Source organism: Melanostigma gelatinosum (assembly GCF_949748355.1).
Source record: "Melanostigma gelatinosum genome assembly, chromosome: 3".
NCBI lineage: Eukaryota > Metazoa > Chordata > Actinopteri > Perciformes > Zoarcidae > Melanostigma > Melanostigma gelatinosum.
In genome coordinates, this window is record NC_136636.1 from 10,207,204 (window position 1) to 10,229,482 (window position 22,279).

The 22,279-nt window shown below is 43.3% G+C and overlaps 2 protein-coding genes across 4 annotated transcripts; one reads left to right on the plus strand and one right to left on the minus strand.

Annotated features, from left to right (window-relative positions):
• Positions 1-89: 89 nt before the first annotated feature.
• Positions 90-13,036, minus strand: LOC306775429 (phosphatidate phosphatase LPIN2). 3 transcript variants are annotated; one of them, XM_079265858.1, is made up of 20 exons: positions 12,995-13,036; positions 8,591-8,791; positions 8,396-8,491; positions 8,027-8,286; positions 7,816-7,926; positions 7,550-7,661; positions 6,638-7,349; positions 6,461-6,554; positions 6,037-6,224; positions 5,833-5,926; positions 5,596-5,665; positions 5,275-5,367; positions 5,085-5,143; positions 4,135-4,285; positions 3,878-4,026; positions 3,620-3,706; positions 2,968-3,120; positions 2,589-2,703; positions 2,048-2,151; positions 90-1,476 (listed from the first exon to the last, which is right to left on the minus strand). In XM_079265858.1, the coding sequence occupies exons 2-20, from the start codon at positions 8,780-8,782 to the stop codon at positions 1,326-1,328; spliced, it is 2,991 nt and encodes a 996-aa protein (XP_079121984.1). In that variant the 5' UTR covers positions 8,783-8,791; positions 12,995-13,036; the 3' UTR covers positions 90-1,325. The 3 variants fall into 3 exon arrangements, with proteins under 3 accessions (XP_079121984.1, XP_079121985.1, XP_079121986.1); XM_079265859.1 differs by lacking the exon at positions 12,995-13,036 and adding an exon at positions 12,382-12,763; XM_079265860.1 differs by lacking the exon at positions 12,995-13,036 and having other exon boundaries at positions 8,617-8,711.
• Positions 13,037-15,979: 2,943 nt separating this feature from the next.
• myl9b (myosin, light chain 9b, regulatory) lies at positions 15,980-21,821 on the plus strand. Its single transcript, XM_079265748.1, has 4 exons — positions 15,980-16,083; positions 18,736-18,939; positions 19,490-19,651; positions 19,750-21,821. The coding sequence occupies exons 2-4, from the start codon at positions 18,756-18,758 to the stop codon at positions 19,923-19,925; spliced, it is 522 nt and encodes a 173-aa protein (XP_079121874.1). The 5' UTR covers positions 15,980-16,083; positions 18,736-18,755; the 3' UTR covers positions 19,926-21,821.
• Positions 21,822-22,279: the final 458 nt, after the last annotated feature.

The window sequence follows — 22,279 nt, forward strand, 5'->3', positions numbered from 1 at the left end:
CAAAACAAACAGCCATTGGAAATTGAAGCTGTGAGCTCTTGTAATGAAGTGCGACAAAAACAAAAAGAATGAATGCAAATTAGTTCACTTCATTTTCATTTATTTATATTTATATACATCTGGTTGAAAAAAGTAAAGGCAAAATCCTCAGCTCGAATGCATCTCCACACAATTGGATAACGAGAGATATGCAAACATAATAAATATAACAGTCATGATAGTACAAAGGGCAAAGGCACAGTGCCAGGCTAAACCACTATGTTCCCCTCCGAGGGCTGTTGACACTTCTCTGGAATAAAAGTCATGGTCAGTCTGACTCACCTCTGCATTCATGTACGAACGTCTCTAAACTTGGTAGTGAGGCACCTGAAAGGAAGATAATGTGAAATGTGCATGCTGTAGTTTCACATTAATCATATGCTCAGATCAACTTGAAATCCTCAGGTATTAAGAAAAGAATAATGCTTCAGATTGATTCAGCACTTAGCACCTAAAATCTAGCTTCCTATCCAAAGCTCTGATTACTTATAGCTCAAAGGCAGTTAGAAAACACAAAAACAGAATAATGCTAAATATTGCTCTGGGCTAAACCCCAGTTTACTCATACTTACTACAAACTCTAAAACAATCAAAATAAATGTAAATACACTCTCACACCACATTTGTTGATCGGTACATGTAGCTGTAAAAAATCATCCCCTCGGCGCTCCTTTTCCAACTACACACCCATGTTGGTTTTATAGCAGCGCGTGCCCGGGTCTGTTTGAGCTTTGGGCACGAGCTCCCAGGAGTGAACTGAAAATGTCCAGATCAGCCACAGAAAACAGGCAATAGCTTTGGCATGTGCAGCATTTAGGCATCTCAAATGTGTTTTTGGTTCGTGTAGAGAGCTGAAATGAAGACCGTGGTAATACGGTTTAAATTCATTATTGTGGAATGACCATGGTACGGGTACACACAACCACGAAAAACTGTCCAAAGACGTATTTGTCCAGTTGTGTCGTGTTCAATGTTGGATTTTACAGTCAGCTAAATATTGTGTCAACAGCCATAATCTGTGAACAAGCACAGAGACTAAGGACTGCATGATTAATACACATATTTTTGAAATGTCGAGTCCATGCATATTATGACATAATTTACATAATTTATGTTTCCAGTTTATTCAAAGGCAATATTCAGGCATGGTGGGAATAATCCTTTCAAAATGCCTTTCTGGAAAAGGAAAAAAAACAAAGAGAGTATATGTGCTTGCTTTCAAACGTGTGTGTGGCTTTTGGTAGATGTGTGTGTGTGTGTGTGTGTGTGTGTGTGTGTGTGTGTGTCTACAGTAGTGCATCCAGGTCAAGTTCTGGCAGAGGCTCCTTCCAGTAGGAGAAGCTGCTGTAGTCAGGACAGTCCAACGCAGAGGACGTGCTGCCCCCGACAGAGAGCATGGGGAAGAAATGTTCCACCAGCTCACTGAGGTGGCTATACCTGCAAAACACACACAGAGAAAAGGACTCAGGCTTCTGGTAATAAACATGTGGAAGTTCAAAAGTGTCTGGATGTTCATATTGTATGTGCACAGTTCTCATGCAACTGTATCATCTTTAACTCTGTGGTATTATTTTGGTGCTTGCAATCCCAGTGAAAATGAGTGCAGGTTAGGCTGCGGTCGAATAGTCAAAACAATACGTCCTATTTCTTTTCCTAACCACTTTTCATGATGCAAATCATCATGAGGAGAAGTCATCAGGACTTAGGAAAAGCAAACGGCTGTGCTGAGAGAATTCGACTGCACTAACACGAGGCCATGTAATCGTTGACGTGTCCCTTTCGTAAAGGATGCTGCAGTGTTTCCTATTGTAAAGGAGATACGAAAGGAAGCATCGGAACACCTTTTCCTTAGCTTTTAGAGAATTCCACCAGCTCTCATCATGTGTCTGTCAGCCCATTCCTTCTGATGCATTGATGTAAGTCACAGTGTCTCTTTCTCAGACTTTTTCAAAGCCAAAAAAAAAAAGGTGGAAAGGAATTTCCTTTCCGTGTTCTGTTGCACACTTACGAGGACTTGCTGACTTTAGTCCTCTCCTGGATGAGCTCTCCTTTCGGGTTGACGGTAAATAACCTGGTATCGGGCACCCCGACCTGCTTATAGGCGAAAGCATCCTGCAAAAATGGAAAGGCAGCAAACCGATACAGTTACACGGACTAGCTTCAGTGTGACTTTGACCTTTGCAGTATCTACGTGCACTAAAAAGATTGCTTGGCTGTTATAGCACTCATCCATAATCAGAGATCACTAGCCAGTGTTTATATGCAACAAGCAAACCCCAGACTTCACTTCCACATCTCTCACACTTCATTTCTACCTGCTAGAGTACGTTAGAGGAAGTGCGTGTTAACAGTAATATTATGTAACAACATCTACAAACACATGGGTTTGTCCTTATAACAGGCATGGTCTCTTGTGATTATGTACACAGAGGTTTGTGCCAGAGGCTTATTTTCTCACTGCCAAACAATGGAAGCGAGCACCTGGAGAACCTCGACTGACAATACACTCGTTGCTGAAGTTTAAAGAGTCCGTCTGCAGCGTTGCTTACGTTAGTCCTGTTGCCGAATGCCGCGTAGAAGGGCTTTCTCTGCGGGTTGAACAGGTCCTTGATGTCGCTGAGACAGGCAATTTTAAACACCTCCGGCTTCTTCTCAATAACCTCTCTGCACAAGTCGGGAGAGACGGTACACAGTCAACATTGACATCTGTTTAAGTCTTCTTGCATACAGTTAAGTCGTTCATGCAGTGGATTTATTAGAGGAGCAGAGTCGCTCTCGCTTATGTCGAGGAGTGGCCACTAGAGGTCAGCAGGAAATTACATTCATTTTCTCAGAGAGCTGTGAAACATTTCAGTCATATGCTACATCCTATTAACTCAATTCATTGACGCTACAGCGTTTTTAGTAGTAGTAGGATTCATTGGTTACCTGTGTAGTGCTGAGAAGAGGCTGCTGGGGGCCAACAGCACAGGGCCCTGAGGGAGGACAATGCCTTCGTCATTGACCCACTGAAGGTAGTCCTTAGTGATGGCAGCCATACCTATGGCCCGCGCCGAACAATACAGGAACTTATAGCCATTTCTGCAAGGCACGGAGCAACCATCTGTTAGCATTTTACTTGAATAAAACCAAATAAACCCAAGTAAAAACAGTGTTTTCCACTTCTGCTTGTAATTGAGATAATCTACACAGCATTAAGCTCCGGAACACTTTCATCAATACGTTCACAGTACACAGTTGCGCTGCATCCCGTTTCCTCGGATATGTGCAACAAAAGCCGAGAAGACAGAATTCAATCTTTTTTTTCAATTAACTCCACAGCTGAGATCGTTTTAAAAGCCGAACATAAGGCATCTGAAAACGGGGAAACATCTGGCAATGCAGATTAGACACTCTGCTGCAACTAGAATGACATCAGGATGAAATCATCATCAGCGGATACATTTCATCTGTTGTTGCTCGTTGTGGTGGGAGTAATGCCTGTGGAGGTTCAGTAAGACACTGTTAAAAAAGGAAAAGAATGTTGTTTTTTTACTCTTTGATTTCTGATTTCATTTTCCAAATGATCAACTTCACATACTGGTGTATTTTGTGGTAGAGTTTGGCGATGCCTTTGTGTGTCCAGTCTTTTCCAAACTGAGGTAGAATATGACCCAGAGCATCCGACCTGCAGGAGACAGACGGTGAAGAGCACTCACAACAATGTCACACTGTAGCTTCAAACAATGTTCTACAGTTCATCTTTCATAGTGATCCGGTTCTATGAATCGCTTTGTGTCCGATGGGCTACTGGGCCATCTGTACACCATAGCGTGCGAGGAAAGGCAGTTGCTTTTACTTGGTGATGGTGCCGTCGATGTCCGATATGATGACGTGATCGTCCCAGTTCCACAGGTAGATAGCAGCCTCACAGCGACAGGTGCCTTGGTACTGCGTGGTCACACTGAAAACCACTTTGTTGGCTCCTTCACGCAGGTTCAAGTGCTCCTGGTTCAGAGAAAGGAGAGAGTAAGCTCGGCGCTGAGTGGACATCCTCTCCACGCATTAGACAGCATAGTTCGATATATCTTCCATATGTGTGTGCGTGTGTCTTACTATCTGTTCAGAGGTCAGACGCAGTGATTTGCGGTATATCTGGGTGATACACTGAGTGGCGTTCAGGGTCTCTGTAGAAAGGTTGGAAGGAATCATGGCTTTGCGGCCGAGGCCCGCCACCTCATCGCTGTCAATGTCATCCAGTGTGGCTCTGGAGGAACAACACAAATCCTATTAAACACCTTGTATCAGAGTTATAGTTCTCCGTTACACTTATGATAATTGATTACTCACAAAAAAAAATATTTGGTGACTTGTACAAGAAAATAAGAGAACATTGTGATCTGCATCATTCAAGGTTGTCAGATATGTTGAACTTAAATTGATCAAACACTGACTCATAGAGTGTCATGGCAATTGTTTAAAAAAAATATGTATTGAGTAATGTAACATATGGACACAGCTTTGTCACACTCTGGCAGTGCAAAGAAACGACATGATGAGTTTGACTTGATACGCAAAATATGTCTTTTTTTAAAATCTAATGATGCCAATTATGTTTGCTGCAGTTCACCACTTTTTGTGTTTTGGAGCATACAATCTATCTAAAGTACAAGCAAGTAGCAAATACAAGCTATGAAAAGTTTGCAGAGTGCAACAACTGTGACTGGTCTCCCTGTGCTGCTTTGTGTTTTATTCTATTGTGTCCACAGACAATCCTTAGACATTTTAAGTAATTCAGTGAGCTACAAAATAAATGCCATTATTTTAGGCCAAGGCTTTGGCATATTTCCAGAATTGTTCCATTTTGTGCATTATGACAAACAAATAAACCAAATAAATCCCGGCAGTCATTGTATTAATCCTTCCAGCAATAAGTTTGCCTGTCCTGAAGTGCACTCAAACACGAGAGAACATCTGTGGATCAGCGGGACCAGATTGCGACTGAAACACAGCATGTGTAAAGGTTATTAACTCGTGCTGGAAAACGTCTTCGTGAGCTCACTTACTTTACTGCGGAGAGATCACCTGCCAGCAAATCCTCCTGTCCCTCTTTGGAGATCTTTTGCTGAAAAACAAGGAGATAACAGCATCAAGTACATGCTCATCAACAACAATGTCCAGTGGCAACGGTCCAGACCTACTACACACCATCACTGATCAATGAATGACCATCAGCAGGAACTCCTAAGAATGTACCTGGTTATTGTCCATGTCTCGTTTCCTCCAGGAGAACCACCAGCGTCCAGACTTTTTGGGCATCTTGTCCTTCACCAGCCGATCTATCGCGCCCTATAAGACGCACAAACACACACAAACACACACAAACACAAGGCAATGCTTATACGACTACTGTCATCATATTCACCAGGTAACTACGGTCTTATCCGTCTCGTGCCGTTAACTTGAGAATCAACGTAATAACTCAGTCGTAAGTTGCTCACTGATGTTTGTAACTGGGAATAAAGGAAGCCTTAACAATGAAAATGATTGCGGTCCAGTGTAGAAACAGTGAAATACCTTGGGGAGGCTTTTCTGGAACGTTGTCATTGACAAGACCATTGGAGCAGCCACCGCCCAGTTATAATAGCTGTGGGATGACATGAATGAAAGGCAGCTGATGGACAATCACGGCCAAGAACTTGTTTAAAAATGACCATACAAGAACACATCCTCATACATAAATACATAAACACAGAGCCAACTCATGTTATAATGCAAAGTGTAATAAGTGAACAAATAAATATCTAATCTCACTTTGAGTTGATGCAGATCACAAGACTTGGATCCTCGATGATTCCTGGATTGTTGGCAAAATCCTGGTACGTCACAATGTGCGCCATGAACTTTTCTGGATCGACGACAAAAGCAACATGACAACTGACGTCACTGCACTCGGAGAAGCTGTCCGTTCCTTTGCACACAGACCACCAGCACACACACTCACTCACTCTCACTTGCCTTTGGTGATGTGGCTGGTGTCCCCCTCTTGTCCGCAGAGGGACATGCTGATGTCCATGTTGTAGGAGGTGGAATCTGACAGGTACTCCGTACCGCTGTCCATGGCCCCGCTGCCCACCGACTGAGGCGACAGGCTCCCGGAGCAGGAGCCCTGCTCGGCCCCTTGCGGAGACGCTCCCTCCGCTTCACTGCAAAGACACTCCATTTTACCCCAATGAAGAGAAACATTTCATCGATGGTAACCCAATGATCATGCTGCGCTGAGTTGTTTCACGCTGTGGGAATTAATGTCATCACTGCCTTTCAGTTCATTGATCTGTAAGTGATTTTTTTATGTTTATAATTGCAAACATTTTTGTTTCTTCATTTGTAGATGGGGATTGCATACATCATTAAGGTTGTGCTGCTCTGTCTCTTTGTTTACCTCTTGGGGAAGTAGAGCGCAGCCACCTTGGGTTCCAACGTGGTCAGATCATCCAAGTAAATACCAGTTGGTCCTAGATGGTGATTGCGTTTGCCTGCAACAAAAGGACACGACAACAACAACAACTTAACAAAATGTGAGCAACATAAATGAGAGAGCTCAGAAAAAATGTGCCACCTTTCTTCTTGTCCTGTTGTTCCACTTTGGAGGATGCCTCGGAGGAGTTCGCCGACTCCTCGGTTTTGTGGGTCAGCGACCCTTCGGGCCCTCCAGGTCCACCGTCCTCCTCCCCTCCCTCAGCACAGGGATCTATCCCGCTGTCCCCCTCGCTGACGGGGACACTGCTCGTGGTACCCTGTTCGCTTTGTTCTGCCGAGGCGCCCTGCTGTTGTGGATTAGACAACTCTGTACTACTTGTTGCAGTGACCGTGCGGTCTTCGCTCTCTTTCATGAGTTGTATGTGTGCATTGTCTGGTTCGGTCACACAGTCAGTCGCGGTGCTAATGTGCTCAACACCGATTGCGCCGTTCATTAGATTAGCAGATGAGTCTCTGTTCTCCTCTTCCTGTGACGTGGATTCTAGTGCCTCTGTCACATCGGTCTTCGCTGGTGATGCACAAGACTTGGAGAGGTCACTGGGGGAGGAATGTGCAATGTGAGGGTTTTCCTCCCCAGATAAGGGGGAGGTTTGCATTGTGTGGCTACATAGGCCTAGGGACTGAGTCCTGGGCTGTGGCCTGACCACTGTTACGCTGCTCGCTCTGCCACAGCTGATCACAGGCTCATAGCCCATGTCAAAGGAGTCCTGTCTCTCAATGGTGCAGAAGTGAGAAGCGCCGGAACGGGAGACGTGCTGCAACTCCACTGGTGTCCTCTCAGATTGACGCAGCTGTTCGGGAGCAATTTAAGACAGTGTGTCAGCACGATGATCTCAACTACTACAGCATTACCACAGCATGGGAAGGCAGTAAAAGCACATATATATATATATATATATATATATATATATATATATATATATATATATATATATATATATATATATATATATATATATGTGTGTGTGTGTGTGTGTGTGTGTTACCATACCATGGGAAACCCTCCCCAGTTCCACTGCATCTGAGGCCCAGAGGACTCTTGGGGTTTGACCAGAAGCTCTGAGTCGCTCTTCGGAGAGGATGGCCGGCTGTTGAACACACTGCTGTGAAGGAGAAAGATAAGATAAAGAGCAAAAAGATCAATAAACTAAACTAATCGGGATTTCGACTGACGCAGTTTCTCAGACACAGTGAAGCTGCTCAATGCAAACAAACGCATCAATCAATGAATTCCTCTTCAATATGAACCTTCCTCACCTCTCCGAGGGTGACTGCTCTCCGTCTGAGTGAGGGTGACGAGTATCTCTGGTCTGTGAGGCCCCCAGCACCTCATTGGGCTCCTCGGACAGCGAGTAGTACACCGATTTACTTTAACACAAGCAAGAAGATATTGTTGAGCTACTGGGTTAACTTTGACGGTGTGAAGACTGAACCACGACTCCCTCGTTCCTCTTCTATGATCACTGACCTCATGTGCAGCGCCGTGACGGACTCTTCTTTGGCGGGACTCTCCTGGCCGGCCGGATCGCTCTCCCTCTCCCACTCCTTCTCTCGTTCTCTCTCATCCGACGAGGAGCTGGCCTCTTCTCTCAGGTGAGTATCAGAGCGCATGCGCTTGCGACGGCGTTTCTTCCTGCGGGCGACGGAGGATCCCTCAGGGGTCTCCTCGATCTCCTCGGGGTTCTCGAGAGGAATCGGCGAGGTGCACAGATGGGCTGGGACCTGGGACTGAGGGCGATAAAGAAAGAGAAGTTTACAATGATGGGTTAAAGACAAACAAACCGGCCAAAACTGATGCAAAGTTGCCAAAGAATTGAGGAAATGTTGGTCATCTTACCTCCTTGTTTTCAATTTCCCCCACGAAAAAAGCTTCTCCGTTGTCCCCCAGCTTCATGTGCAGGTCAACCGATTCTCCATTTATCTCAATGTCCACCTAAAATCACAGGCATGCATATGTATGCATGTGTCAAAGACAGAACTGCAGTCGAACTGTCGTTAAAGGGAATGAGATGAAGACAGAGAAAGCACTGACAACTTTCTCCTTGGAGCGCAGCACACCCAGCTTGCCGAAGCGGACGTGAAAGGGAGAACACTGCAACGATCCTTCCGGCTGTCGCACCACAATGACGTCGATGCCTCCGGTGAGAGTGGCGGGGTTCAGGCCCCGGTACAGCTCCTTCACCGTCACGAACACCGTCTCCGCAATCTGGCCCACGATATTCATGGTTTGGGACTGGAAAGAAAAAGAAGAAAAAAAAAACCAAGAAGTGAGAACAGAGAGGCCGAGGGGTCATGGTGACAGAGGAGCCACAAGTGTCTGCATTCAGTGTTCTCCGTCGTCTGCGGTTTCATCCTTTTCTCACAACGTCTGTCGGCAGCACTCGACAACAACACACGTCAATAGTTAACATAGAAGCCGCCATCAAAAGAATTATAACTTCCAATCGAGCAAACTAAAAAGCAGGTGACATTCAAGACAACACATTCAGCATGTACTACATTTAGTGTTAAAATGCTAAATTTAGGACATTTCCCTGTCAGCAAACAGAGTTTTAGTTCAAACCTGTTCAACCTGAAGGACTGCGAAGGAGGCATTTCCAATGTTTTGACTAAACCGTACAGACCTTTGGAATCGGATCTCGGCCATGATTCATGGGCTAAAGGTCGACAGCCGGGAGGGAAGGTGACACTCACCAAGGTGTTTGTCACTATGAGACAACAGGAACTGAAGAAGACATTATCTTGGCCTGGCATGAGGATTATGAGAAAAGGGTTCACTACACACCATACATGACTAACGCCAGACCAGGAGCAAAAGGACACACAGGCTAGATAACTTACCAAAGTTAGTTTATCAGTTAGGTTGAAAAATTAACCATAACTTGGCAGTAAATACCTCTGTGACGCTTATAATGTTTAGCAAACTGATCCCAAGAGACAAGACTTGTCAGGATCTGTCAGACTCAACTGAGCCTCACAATATGCTCCTAACAACCCAACCAACAACCCAATTTAGTCCAGAAACCATAAAGAGTGACTTAACACACACACACACACGCGCGTCTACAGCATCATCCGTCTAGAGTCCACATTACCAGTCTCACGTCTTACCCACAGACAGTGAAGGATGCAGATGTTCCCTTGACCTCCCTCCTGCCATACTCTATACTCCTGCACCACTATAAAGGCTTTCCCCACCACTGGAACTCACGAAACTTTACGCCCATTTCCACCACAGGAACCGGTCAACTCCATCCCCCAGAATGCTCGGCTGAACTCTCAAGGATAAGGCCGCTTAACACCCCCCCACATCTGTGCGTAGATGTAATGCTAACATTTTGTTAGCTTTGATGTAGCTACAAAAGATCGTACAGTCGAGAAAATATCTGTCCTGAGCTCGGGACGCAAAATATAGCACATCTATGAGAGAGTCCAAGTATATTCAGTCACACACACCGATGCTTCCTCTATCTCACGCAATTTCACAAGCACATACATCCCCTCTCCTGTCACACCGAATTCATACTTCCCCACTTGCCCCACTGCACGTGACAGCCAGACCAGCACTTTCTGAAAGGCTATTCAAACGCACGCACACACACAAACCGATCGGCCACAGAGTTTCTGGGCTTGACCACAGCTCTCTGGGCCATCGACGCCGAGGCGACTCTCCAGCAGCCGTGCTCTACCAACGCGGGGAAATCCTTCATCGGCGAAGAGGACTTGGGAGGAGCGCAAGCAAATAACTTGCAGGTTGTGATTGACATCACTGCCGGTGGAGGAGGGCACAACAGAAGGGTAGGCCTACGTTATAAAACAATGTCGAACAAAAGGAGATGTCGTGGGCGTTGATGTAGCTCATCGGCAAACACTCTGGCCTATCGCTGCATGTAAAATATGAGTGGAGCTCATCACGGCCTTCTGATGTGAATTACCTCTTTCTGTACCCAGTCGGGCCTCTCTATCCGAAAATTCGATTTGGATTGTGAAGCTTGACTGAAACTGCCAGGTCAGCTGTAATTAGAAAGTAGGAGGAACAAAAGGCCGTCGGCAGACAATGGCAGTGAGTGACGACGAAATGTAGGGCAGTAGACGGATGACAGAGGGGGAAAGACGAGGGGGTCATCAAAGAAAGATGTCTACAGGATGAAGATGGAGGACCAGCTGCAGCAGAATAACACCGTCGGGGTCTGGAAGGGCCTCAAGGCGATTTCTGGGTTCAAGGGGCCCAACCAACAGCCTGAGGGGGACCAAAAGTGGGTGAATGAGCTGAACTTATTTTTTAACAGATTTGACCAGCCATCCACCCCTCCCCCATCTCCGCCGATGATGACAGAGAATACAGGGAACTAAACCAGGACTTTTTAGGATGGTGCCAGCAGAACCGCCTCCACATCAACTCCAGCAAGACCAAGGAGCTGGTGGTGGACTTCCGCCACGGCAAACGCCCTCCTCCGACACCGGTGAGCATCCAGGGACTGGACATTGAGGTTGTGAAGTCGTATAAGTACCTGGGTGTTCACTTGAACAATGAACTGGACGAGACTGACCACGCTCACGCTCTTTATAAAAAAGGACAGAGCAGACTCTTTCTGCTGAGGAGACTGAGGTCTTTTGGGGTGCAGGGAGCACTCCTGAAGACCTTCTTCGACTCCGTGGTGGCATCAGCCATCTTCTATGGAGTGGTCTTCTGGAGCAGCAGCATCGCGGCAGCTGACAGGAGGAGACTGGACAAACTGGTGAGGAAGGCCAGCAGCGTGCTGGGGTGTCCACTGGATACTGTGGAGGTGGTGGGAGACAGGAGGATGATGGCGAAGCTCTCATCCCTGATGAGCCACGCCTCCCACCCCATGCAGGACACTCTGGCAGCTCTGCACAGCTCCTTCAGTCACCGGCTGATTCACCCCGGTGTCTGAGGGAGAGGTACCGCAAGTCCTTTCTCCCCGCTGCTGTCAGGCTGCACAACAAACTGCTCTCGGTGGACCACTAACACACTGAACACTTGAACACTTTAATCACTTTAATTCATTCACCTGGTGCAATATCCAATACGTTTAAGTATTCTCTTATATTTTTTATTCCGTCTGTATATTCTGTATATGCTGGTATATTTTATATTTAATACTCTTCTTTACTGTCCTATTTTATTACTGTTTTACTGTTTACTGTTTAGTTTAGTTATATTACTTGATTTTTATCTTTTATTTACTGTGAGCAATGCTGCTGTAATCCTGCAATTTCCCCACTGAGGGACTAATAAAGGATTATCTTATCTTATCTTATCTTATCCACTGATGTAAAAGGATCAAACGCTTCCATCTGCAGCAGAATGTCACCTCTAATGTATTAAACACAGAGCGAGTTATCCCTCATGTGCAACCTGGCATAACTCAAAGCTTCACAATCCAAACTGATGACGATGATACTAGGGCTGCACAATCATTGTTTTCACCATGTATTAATGTGTAGAGTCTCTTTTTTAATTAACTGATTCCTCTTTTTGGCTATGAAATGTCAAAAAATAGTGGGGGGAAAATCGGACATTTTCAAATGTCTTGTTTTGTCTGACCTACAAACGGAAAGATGTTCATTTTCTAAATGAAGTTGTGAATGGTGATAAAGCAAAAGTATGACTTTGTTTTGCTTTATCAAATACCTTTAACGCTTAACCAACTATGAAATCATTTCAGCACTGGTTGACACATTAAATGTCATCATTCATTCACACACTATTTCCAAATGTCAATAAAAAGCCAAGTGTGTGTAGAGAGCAGTCTTGGCTTTTAACGACCTTTGCCCACAGACACACAGAGGTTCCCTCACTTCAATGTGGTTAATCACATCAGCCTTCTTCTTCTCTCGCGCACTGCTCCACTTCAAGACATTTCCGCATACGTCGTCATTTCTGTCACCATCGCTGAAAGACTCGGTCCCTCAATTGGTGGAAGTCTTGTGAAGAACTCGGTGAAAGACGGCAATTTTACCAAAAAGTTGAAATAAGATTTGAAAGACAGATATATTCAGCTTTGAACCGTAAAATACAACTAACGTTAAACCACAAACAACTTCCGCAACGGCTTTTATGTGTCACCGTATGGTGCAATCCTGTGTTTGCAACTGAAACTCAGCAACAGCAGCAAAGAAACACACGTCCTCTCCCGTTAATTCAAAAATGTTTTAAGAACTAGAGACGCGTCCTCTTCACGACCCAGCTAGAGCCACGTATTCACCCTTCACAACTTCAGGGAGAACTCGCTTTGTTTGACAGGAACGCAGTGGTGAAACATCGTGAACCGACTTGTCTTGAACGAGGTGTAACAAGTTAAAAAAATAGTCTTTAAAATGGACACAACCCTGGCTAGTTAACATCTTTCCACGACTGTTAAATACGCGACAGACAGTTTGTTCTTTCGATGAGAGAGAGAGAGCAGATTACCTTTCGGGTCAGCTTTTCAGAGTGAGAGAATAACAGCCATTCTCGGACGCTTCCTAGTCTACTGAGCATGCGCGGAACACAAGTCAAACCCTCCAACAGCCAATGGGCAGAGTGGAAAAGAAACATGACCCGCCTCTAACGTTAATTTGTAAACAATGCGTTCAAAGATGCAGACCTGCATATTCTTTAGGGCAGGGGTGTCAAACTCATTTTCACTGCGGGCCACATCAGCATCACGGTCGCTTCAAAGGGCCGGTTGTAAATGTAAGACTGTGTAAATGTAACACCTCCTAACATATTGGTAAATAACTCTCTCTGCATTTGATTATTGTTTATTCAAGTGTAAAAATATTGTACATGTAGTTATATAAATGTAAACATATATTTTAGCACATTTCTGTTATTATAACTTAAATGCTTTTAAATTAGGGTTAAGAAACCCACATTACTCGATCAACGATCAAACTATTAAAGAAAATAGCAAAGACAAATATCAAACAAGTTATTACAATAACTTTGTTCAATGCTTAAAATCCTTTCAAGGGTGCGTTTGCACAATCCGATATGAAGTATTTCATGTGTTGTAAAGACACGTTTAAAGTAGTCTTCAATGTACTCGCAATACATTTCCATTTCAAATGTACAGTAACCAGCCAAAGAGCTGCTTCTGTGTTTAAGTATCTCATCATTATGTCTTTCTATCATAGTTTTGACTTTCTATCTCGGAATTATGACTTTCTATCATAGTTATGACTTTCTATCTCATAACTTCGACTTTCTATCTCATAATTTCGACTGTGGGGATATTTTTATTATCAAGTCTAACTTAAAACTCTTTTTTTTGTGCTGGCGGATTCGCGGGCCACATAAAATGACGTGGCGGGCCGGATTCGGCCCACGGGCCGGGAGTTTGAGACCCCTGCTTTAGGTGTTTAAATTGTCATCCTAATATAAGATAAGAAATAAACAAGTAATAATGATGTTTTACAATTATAAAATACATAAAAATAACATCAACATACTTGTATCTGGCAAATGTTAATTTTGGCTGCACTATTTCTGAAAACAGAGCCTCAAACAAATGAGTTAGAAAGTCACCTGACAAATTCTGCTTTTTGATGAAAGACTCATCGCCGGTGATGCAATACATAATATATTTGAGATGCATGGATCTGTATTTACTCTTACATTCAACATGTCTTCACATTACATCATTAAGTGTATGTTACATATCAGAGGACAGTAAAATAAATGGGCGGTTACGGTAGGCTATGGGCTGCCATACAACAGCTTGATCAAACAGCAGACCCAACAGTGTCTGCTCTGTTCTTAGCAGATTCAGATGATGTTGTTGAGCTAAATTTAGTCTCTGGGTGGAAGCTTCTCTAGCCAGTGAATCCACAGGTGTCACCCTGCTAAAGACATCTTTAAACTAAGCGAGTGGCAAAGACTGCTGTTATACAGGAGCTCCTGGTGCAATAGTGCCAAAAAGAAGACACATGCAGGTTCAAAGATGGGCATGGTGTAAAGCTATGTATATAAATATCTGTCACATGATGATTTATGGTTCATAAAGCATGCTACTTTATGTAAGTTGCACTGCATTAACTGTGGATTGACATCAATATACGTGTCAGCAACTAACTGAATAAATTACAGCCAGCAAGAGATAACTGTAAAACTATTTTTTTCCAATTTCCGAGACACTACCAGCTGTGAGATATTTGTTTCTGTATGAGCATATAATGAACTGTATTTGCATATGCATCATATGTGTGCGTCACAACTTCATGTGTACAGTTTCACAGCCTTTCCACGTTATTTTAATTCTCATCATCATCCATTCACAGGTTTTCAGTATTTCAGAAATGATAACTAGTGGTCCAGCAGAGGGCATCACTGCACCTGAACACAGCCTCAGACGCCTCCTTTCTTTGACCGAACGCATGGTCTGTATCTATTTTTCCATAATTTCAACTCAATAAAACAACAATACTTTATCTCTACATTTTTACGAAAATGTGGGAATGCTGCATTGCTTAAACAAAACAGATGATTTTCTGCTTTATTGATAAAAAAACAAGATGAATATATTTTATACATATATTCTTAGAATGCACACTCGGTCTAATGAAAGAGAGATGAAAGACACGAGCATAGAACTATGTTGTAAATTGCAAATCAAAGTTTCAATGCGCAGAAGGCTGAGTACTTGTATCAAATAACGTTATCATGACCATCACTGAAGCAACACTGAAATGATTAAATGGTAATTTAACAATTAAATAAAAACACATTTTTGATGTGTTATACCTTTAAAATGGACACAGAATAAAAAAATGTCTATGGGGTTGCAAAAAAAACATGTATATTATTTGCAATTAAAATAAAAACATATGCTACTCTTGTGCTTACATTATGCACTGCCCAATTAAGTAGATACATATTTTACACATGAATTTATTCCATCAAGACAGTAAGCATCAACATCTTAACATTTTAACATTACAAAATGACAACACCTAAAGCTGCAGCAGTGCATATGTTCTCACATTGAATACTTGTCAACTGTAGCTTTGTACGTTCACTCAATGACACAACTTAAGGTGTTCCCTTCACGTTCAGGCCCCAGCGATGGCCAGCCAAACTGCCTATTTAAGGAGAGCCACGGCCCTGCAACAGAAACACACTGAGCTTTCTAAACTGCTCTGCATCTGCTCACAACTCTTCAGCACACAAAGGCGTCTCCACATGTTTGGGCCCTTTTCTCTAAATAAGGCAGCCTTATCGTAGTTCCTGTCATTTCTGCCTTTTCCCCCAAACATCCCGAGCAGCGTCTGTGGCAGCAGCAAGCTGCAGCCCGTGCATTCTTTTGCCTTGTATGGAGAAACGGTCTGGCCTGAGATGTCTTTGTATGGCACATGCCGTCCTCTCCATTGGCCGGGGCCGAAAGGGGAGGGACCCACCGGGAGTCTGATTCTTTAAACAAACTTTTCAGGAGGACTGCCTGCTCCCCTTTCGCACTGCTGTGTTGGACGCAGACTAAAGGAGATTGAGGGACTTCCAGACATTTCTTACCTGAAGCCAAGGTGAGAAAGAAAGCTGATTTTATCACTGGGCTGCACATTATCATGCATACAAAGTGTTAAAAAGCTCATATTTGATGTGTTTGTATTTTATTTGGAAAGGACAGAATGTGTAAGCGCTCAGTGGTACAATGCTCTGCTATCAGGGCTGAGAGTGAGGGAGAGGATACAGTTACAGAGGATCTTTGATCAAGTTCCAATATTGCTTTTTTCATATTTAGATCAACATGAACAGAGACTTGTAATTTACCTTTAGATCTGTGTATTTGTTTGTGTAGGCAGTGTAAATGGTCATGGTATCTACTCTCGTCGACTTCCATCTCATCATTACGGCACATTAGACAGAGGAATTTCTGAATGCAGGTGACCCATGTATATCTCATACACACACACACACATACGCGCCTCTGATGTTTTCTTTTAATAGGCGATGAGAGATTAACTTCCACTGTACTCTCTGTTTGTTTTGGGAATTCCTGACCGGTGGCGTTTCAGTCTTCACATGAGTAGTGGTGACCTCTCTCTGTGTGTGTGTGTGTGTGTGTGTGTGTGTGTGTGAGAAGGGACAGAGAAGCTTTGTCATCCCACTGGATGAAAGGGTTCACAGAGGACTTGTGTTGGACAGAGAACAAATGCAATTGAGGCATGTCAGCCAAATGCTGAAGTCCCAAAACTATTTGTTCTCCGCCTCTTTGAGAATCCTCGTTGATTCTGTGCAGTCGATTTCAGCGGTCGCTACGGCACCTGGACATCAGGTTGTTTTAATAATCACACAAGTCAAATAATCTTATCTTATTGATTGCTTGAAAAGGACGACCAGCCTCTGCAGGAAACAGTGCCCTACTGGACTGTATCAGAGGAGCCAAACAAGAATGAGTCCGTGGAATTCCTCTCTTCCCAGGAACCTTAAATTGGAGCTAGACGCTGTTTTGTTTCCAGCTTCCTCTACAACTGTTAAATGGAGAATGGAAGGGCTGTGGGCCAAAAGCACACACCTTCCAGATTTCTTCTATTTTCTGGCACATGACGGCACACAAGGAGCCAAACGGTAGTGGAATGAAAGGAGAGACTGATCCAACATGTGTCTGCAAGTGTGAGACAATAGAGAGTGGAATCCCCGCTGATAAAAACTGTGGGTGTGTTTGGTATTGTGAGCAAGTACATGAATTTGCTTCCTGTAACCTTTTTAATACTGAGAAGCCAAACGCACAGATCCATTTTTGGATTTAATGTGTTTCATGCAAATGTTACTGTGGACAATCCAGTTATTCATCAAGATTATAAACTCTGGACAGAACCGGCTGGTCACACGAATTTGCATCGACAATAAACGTTATAATTCTGCCCTGTAGTGATACAGTAGCATTCATTTGTATAGAGACCAACTGAGAAAGAAACGTCTCGATAGATTCAAGATGAATTGATATTCAAAGCTGCCTTCACTAACTTCTGAGTGCAATCATGACAGCTGTGACGGAGGCGTATAGGACTACTCCAGCCTATTAAAAATGATGACTTTGGAGACAGATTTGGTGAATGTAGGACAGGAAAGAGCTATTTATAAGTGGTGGATCACACTACAGTGTTGCCTTCACTGTAATGTGCTATAAAATACATGGATGTAGAAGTATTTTACTCTTAAAATACAGAAATGTGTTCAAATCTTGGTAACCAGAAGAATTTGTAGTAAATATGTGATCTAGTTTATTCTGAGACAGACACTGGATGGCATGTTATATCAATTGTTTGATTTAAATTATTGAAAATGAAGCCTACCTATTGTAACATCACATTTTAATAACCTGAGCCCACTGAAGATCAACACTTATTTTTATTTTACGACATTACATCCCTCTGTCTTATCCTTAACAAAGTGTGTGTTTATCTGAGGGATTTTTCTCTTGCCACCTAATATTTGAGAGGAAGTGACATGATGCACACTTTGGGGATTGCCGTAGCTTTCCGGTAAAGGTCTAAGCGCAGGCTTAATTATGTAATTTTCAAGGTGTGTATATTAAAGACTGGAAACAAAACCTTGCATTTCAGGAAAGTGTGTGCAAGCTCACACTGAATAAATTATCTTCACCTCGGCGCCTCTCAAGGCATCACGTCATACCTCGTATGCGACTAATCAGCCACATTCACCTGCTCCCTCCTGCCTGTCCAGCCTGTCCGTCCGTCTTCTGTCTATTTCCCACTGGGTACGACACAATCACAGAACACACACACACACACACACACACACACACACACACACGCAGGACAAATCCTTGCAGACCTGAACATGAGTGACAGGTCTAATTCCGGAAGGATCTGAAGTTAGCTGCAGTGTGCACAGTGGAGACCTGTCATTTTCACACCCATCACTGTACCTGACATTTAGGGAGAGTGTGATTCTCTCTCTAGAGGAAGCCAGAGAAGAAGATTCTCCTGCTTGCGGCAAACAGAAGAGAACGTATAAAAGAGCCACATGGCTGCATCCCAGCTTTCAGAAGGGCAAAATATGCACACAATGCAACTCTTCTTTTCAAGTGGATGCTGAAATCGGTATTCATGTCGAGCTGTACAGGCAATATACCTAAAGCCATGCTGTTCCTGATGGTGCAGCATTATTGCAATCTAATCCATGAGTCGTGCCTTTTTGAACGTGCACAGGCCCAGATCCAGCCGCCACCATGTCGAGCAAGCGTGCCAAGGGGAAGACCACCAAGAAGCGTCCTCAGAGGGCCACCTCCAACGTCTTCGCCATGTTCGACCAGTCTCAGATCCAGGAGTTCAAAGAGGCGTTCAACATGATCGACCAGAACAGAGACGGTTTCATCGACAAGGAGGATCTGCATGACATGCTGGCCTCTCTGGGTAAACTGGCATCTTCTCACGACACTGTAGTTTTCATGGCTACAAGTGCAGGTTTAAAACCATAAATATTGCTCTGCTTTTAAAGGGCCACTCCTAACACAAATTTTTACATATGAGGTTTAGTTTGCTCGTCATGAGGAGTAGCACTCAACATGTGAACAGTACACTTGGAAACTACACATTTCTAACAGAAAAGGCTTCATTACAAAACAGAAGTGAGGCGTTTGAAAGACGTGGGCATTTATTAGGTGTGTAACAAAAGATGCTAAAGAACTGCACTATGGGAAATGTACGGATTCACTGTTAATGGCGCTAAAGGTCACAATATCTTAATTTTCATGTAGATGAAATGAAAAAAAAAACTGAATTTATGTGCCTATGAAAGGTTCCTTTTTAAAACTGCTGGATTGCGTTCTTAATTAGTTCTGCACAACTAAATAAGTTGACCACTGTTTATAGCAGCAGGGTTCTTCTAGAAGCGCAAGGAAACACCTTTTTTTTGGAGTCCCAAGATAAAGACGATGCATGTAACCGTGTTGTTCGTCCTCAGGTAAGAACCCGTCTGATGAATACCTGGAGGGGATGATGAGCGAAGCACCGGGGCCCATCAACTTCACCATGTTCCTCACCATGTTTGGAGAGAGGCTCAACGGAACGGACCCCGAGGACGTCATTCGCAATGCTTTCGCCTGCTTTGACGAGGAGGGATCTGGTGAGTCAGCAGAAACGCAACACTGGTCACAAAAGTTCACGGCACTTTTTCCACTGTCGGTGTTTTTGGAGCTCAATGGGTCTTACCTGTGTCCCAAGGTGTGATCCACGAGGACCATCTGAGGGAGCTGCTGACCACCATGGGCGACCGCTTCACGGACGAAGATGTGGACGAGCTGTTCCGCGAGGCGCCCATTGACAAGAAGGGCAACTTCAACTACGCAGAGTTCACGCGCATCCTCAAACACGGTGCCAAAGACAAGGACGACGAGTAGAGGGAGACGCAGACTTCCCCCCCGCACACATACTGTACCACAAATCAACCCTTAGTTCCTACCTTTTTATGGACCTTGTAGGTTTTAGAGAAACTGAAAGACACATCAAGTGTCGATTGTGTTGAAGTTATTTAGATTTAAACGTGTATTAAAGGTAGGAGCTTGGGATTCATTTGGGATCCACAGAAATATATATATCATTGATGATTACCATGACGAGGTGTATTTGCATCTCGTAGCTACAAGTCTGCTGCGGCTTCATTGACTGCTGGTTGGATGCATCAACACATCACGTGTGTGTGTGTGTGTGTGTGCGGGGTGCTTTTGGACTGTAAGATTCGGTGCCACATACAGTACCAGCAATGTTTACCTCTTACCTGCCAATTAGCTACCGCACTGCAACAAGTCTCCATACCTGTAATATTTGTATTCCTGTTAAAAATGGATAAAAAGAAATCTGATCACTGATTGCGTTCATTGAAAGTGCAGCGCTTCTGCTTAAGAAAATAATTAGTCGTGCTTTTATACTGAATTGTTTTCCCCATCAGCTGGTTGCGTGTACTTGAAGGATCAGGAAAGTTTGTTGTTGAGGAATTCAGGCTTGAACCGTTGCTCAGGCAAATAGTTTATTCATGTTGATCGGAAGAACAGTGTCTGTACCATGTTGTTCAAGTGAGTCTGCTACTTACTCACACGGTTTCAGTGCTTTTAGTTTTAGCACTTTGTACTACGACCAGTTACCAACAAAACCTAGTTTGAGCTGTATACATGACCATGAATGCACTAACTTGGAAATTTAATTTTAACTTTTCAATGTTGGTCATTAAATGTTCCGCTACTGCAAGTAGTGATACTCCGACACATTTGCTTTATCAGGACTGTTTGGTGTAGTTCGATTACATTTGATTGAAGGTGGATGAACAACCCAACAAATGTCAGATTCAAATATTTGATCAATCCTGAGTGGTGCACATGTGACATCACCTTTATTTTTTCAATTGATCCCAGGAGAAAATACAGAAATATGGAAGTATTTACTAAATAAAAAAAATTAAGTTTGGAAGATGTGACATTTTGACTTGTAAGAACTTAATTGCACTGCCCTTTAACAATTTTTGATTAATTAACCATGCCACTCCTCCACCCAAGTTACTCAGTAAGCCATGACAATGAGTCAGCATGCACCATACCAGCAACCTAGTGTAGAACGTAATTGCGCAAATATGCTGCAATATAGTTCATCTCACAAAATGAAATTGAAATAAACTCTAGCGTTAATAGGCAAAACACTGAAATGGCAATTATGAAAAATTTAACTTTTATTTCTTTGAAATGCTTATACAAAACACATTTAAAGTTTAAGGCATATATTGCACAGACTATTGAGAAGTTTATATAAAAAGGAACATTGGTCCCTCAGTCGTAGGTTTAAGGCACAGCAGCCAGTCATACTGCCAACGGTCGGTCACAATTCACAACATGAACTGGAAAACCATTTTCAATGCATTTGGCTGTAAAGAAACTACAGAGTTCGAGATAAAGTCCATGCCAATACAAACAAAAAAGAAAAAAAAAAACACGACTGAAAATATTTACATGCATCATCACATTGTCTGATCGGAGTAGAGTGAAATCTAAAAATCACATACAAACATCGCTAAAATAAAAAACCTGCCTGCCTAATCTTTAGCCAGCCATTTCCAGTATATCTCAACTGATTAAAGGTGTTGTCACAGTGGCACGATGTAGTATATGAACAATAAAAATATTAATTTAATACTTCTACATATGCCCCAAGCCTGACATAACCTGTGTAAATTGAGGTATAAATGCACATCAGTCTAGTGAGTACCTGTAACAAAAGAAAACAAGCAAAACATTTCCATCGACATCCACAGAGCATCACCGGCAGTGAGGAGGGACATACAAAACAACACAGAAGTGGGAATAAGAGAGTTGAGCAAGAATGATTTTGATGGCGTCAGCACTCAGCAGCACTCTGGCCTAACACCCGACTTTCTCCTTTTGTCTTCCCCAGCTCCTTGCACAAGTAAAATGTGACCGTTTGAACCGAGCACAGCTCAATGACGCTGGTAAACATGACAGTATTGAAGATGTGATGCACAATCCTGCTATAGTATTATTCACACAGGACCTTTTCCCACATGATGCTACAGTTAAGAGATGCCCGATATATATTGTGGTTTATGCTACGACAGTTTCATGGAAACTACAGCTCTGTGAATGAGTAGAAACTCTAAAAGAAACCATTTCTAAACACAGGTGGAACGCACGAATGAGGAATATTATACTTGTACGCTGTCGCTCCCCCCCTCGGAAAAACAAACAAACTT

Excerpts from the sequence above, each read along its gene's own strand:
- LOC306775429 (XM_079265858.1), bottom strand. The coding sequence starts at position 8,782 with ATGAATATCGTGGGCCAGATTGCGGAGACGGTGTTCGTGACGGTGAAG. Across the intron at positions 7,662-7,815 it reads GAGCAGTCACCCTCGGAGAG|CAGTGTGTTCAACAGCCGGC; the intron begins GTGAGGAAGGTT and ends TCTCCTTCACAG. Across the intron at positions 2,152-2,588 it reads CATTCGGCAACAGGACTAAC|GATGCTTTCGCCTATAAGCA; the intron begins GTAAGCAACGCT and ends CCATTTTTGCAG.
- myl9b (XM_079265748.1), top strand. The coding sequence starts at position 18,756 with ATGTCGAGCAAGCGTGCCAAGGGGAAGACCACCAAGAAGCGTCCTCAG. Across the intron at positions 18,940-19,489 it reads TGACATGCTGGCCTCTCTGG|GTAAGAACCCGTCTGATGAA; the intron begins GTAAACTGGCAT and ends GTTCGTCCTCAG. Across the intron at positions 19,652-19,749 it reads CTTTGACGAGGAGGGATCTG|GTGTGATCCACGAGGACCAT; the intron begins GTGAGTCAGCAG and ends CTGTGTCCCAAG.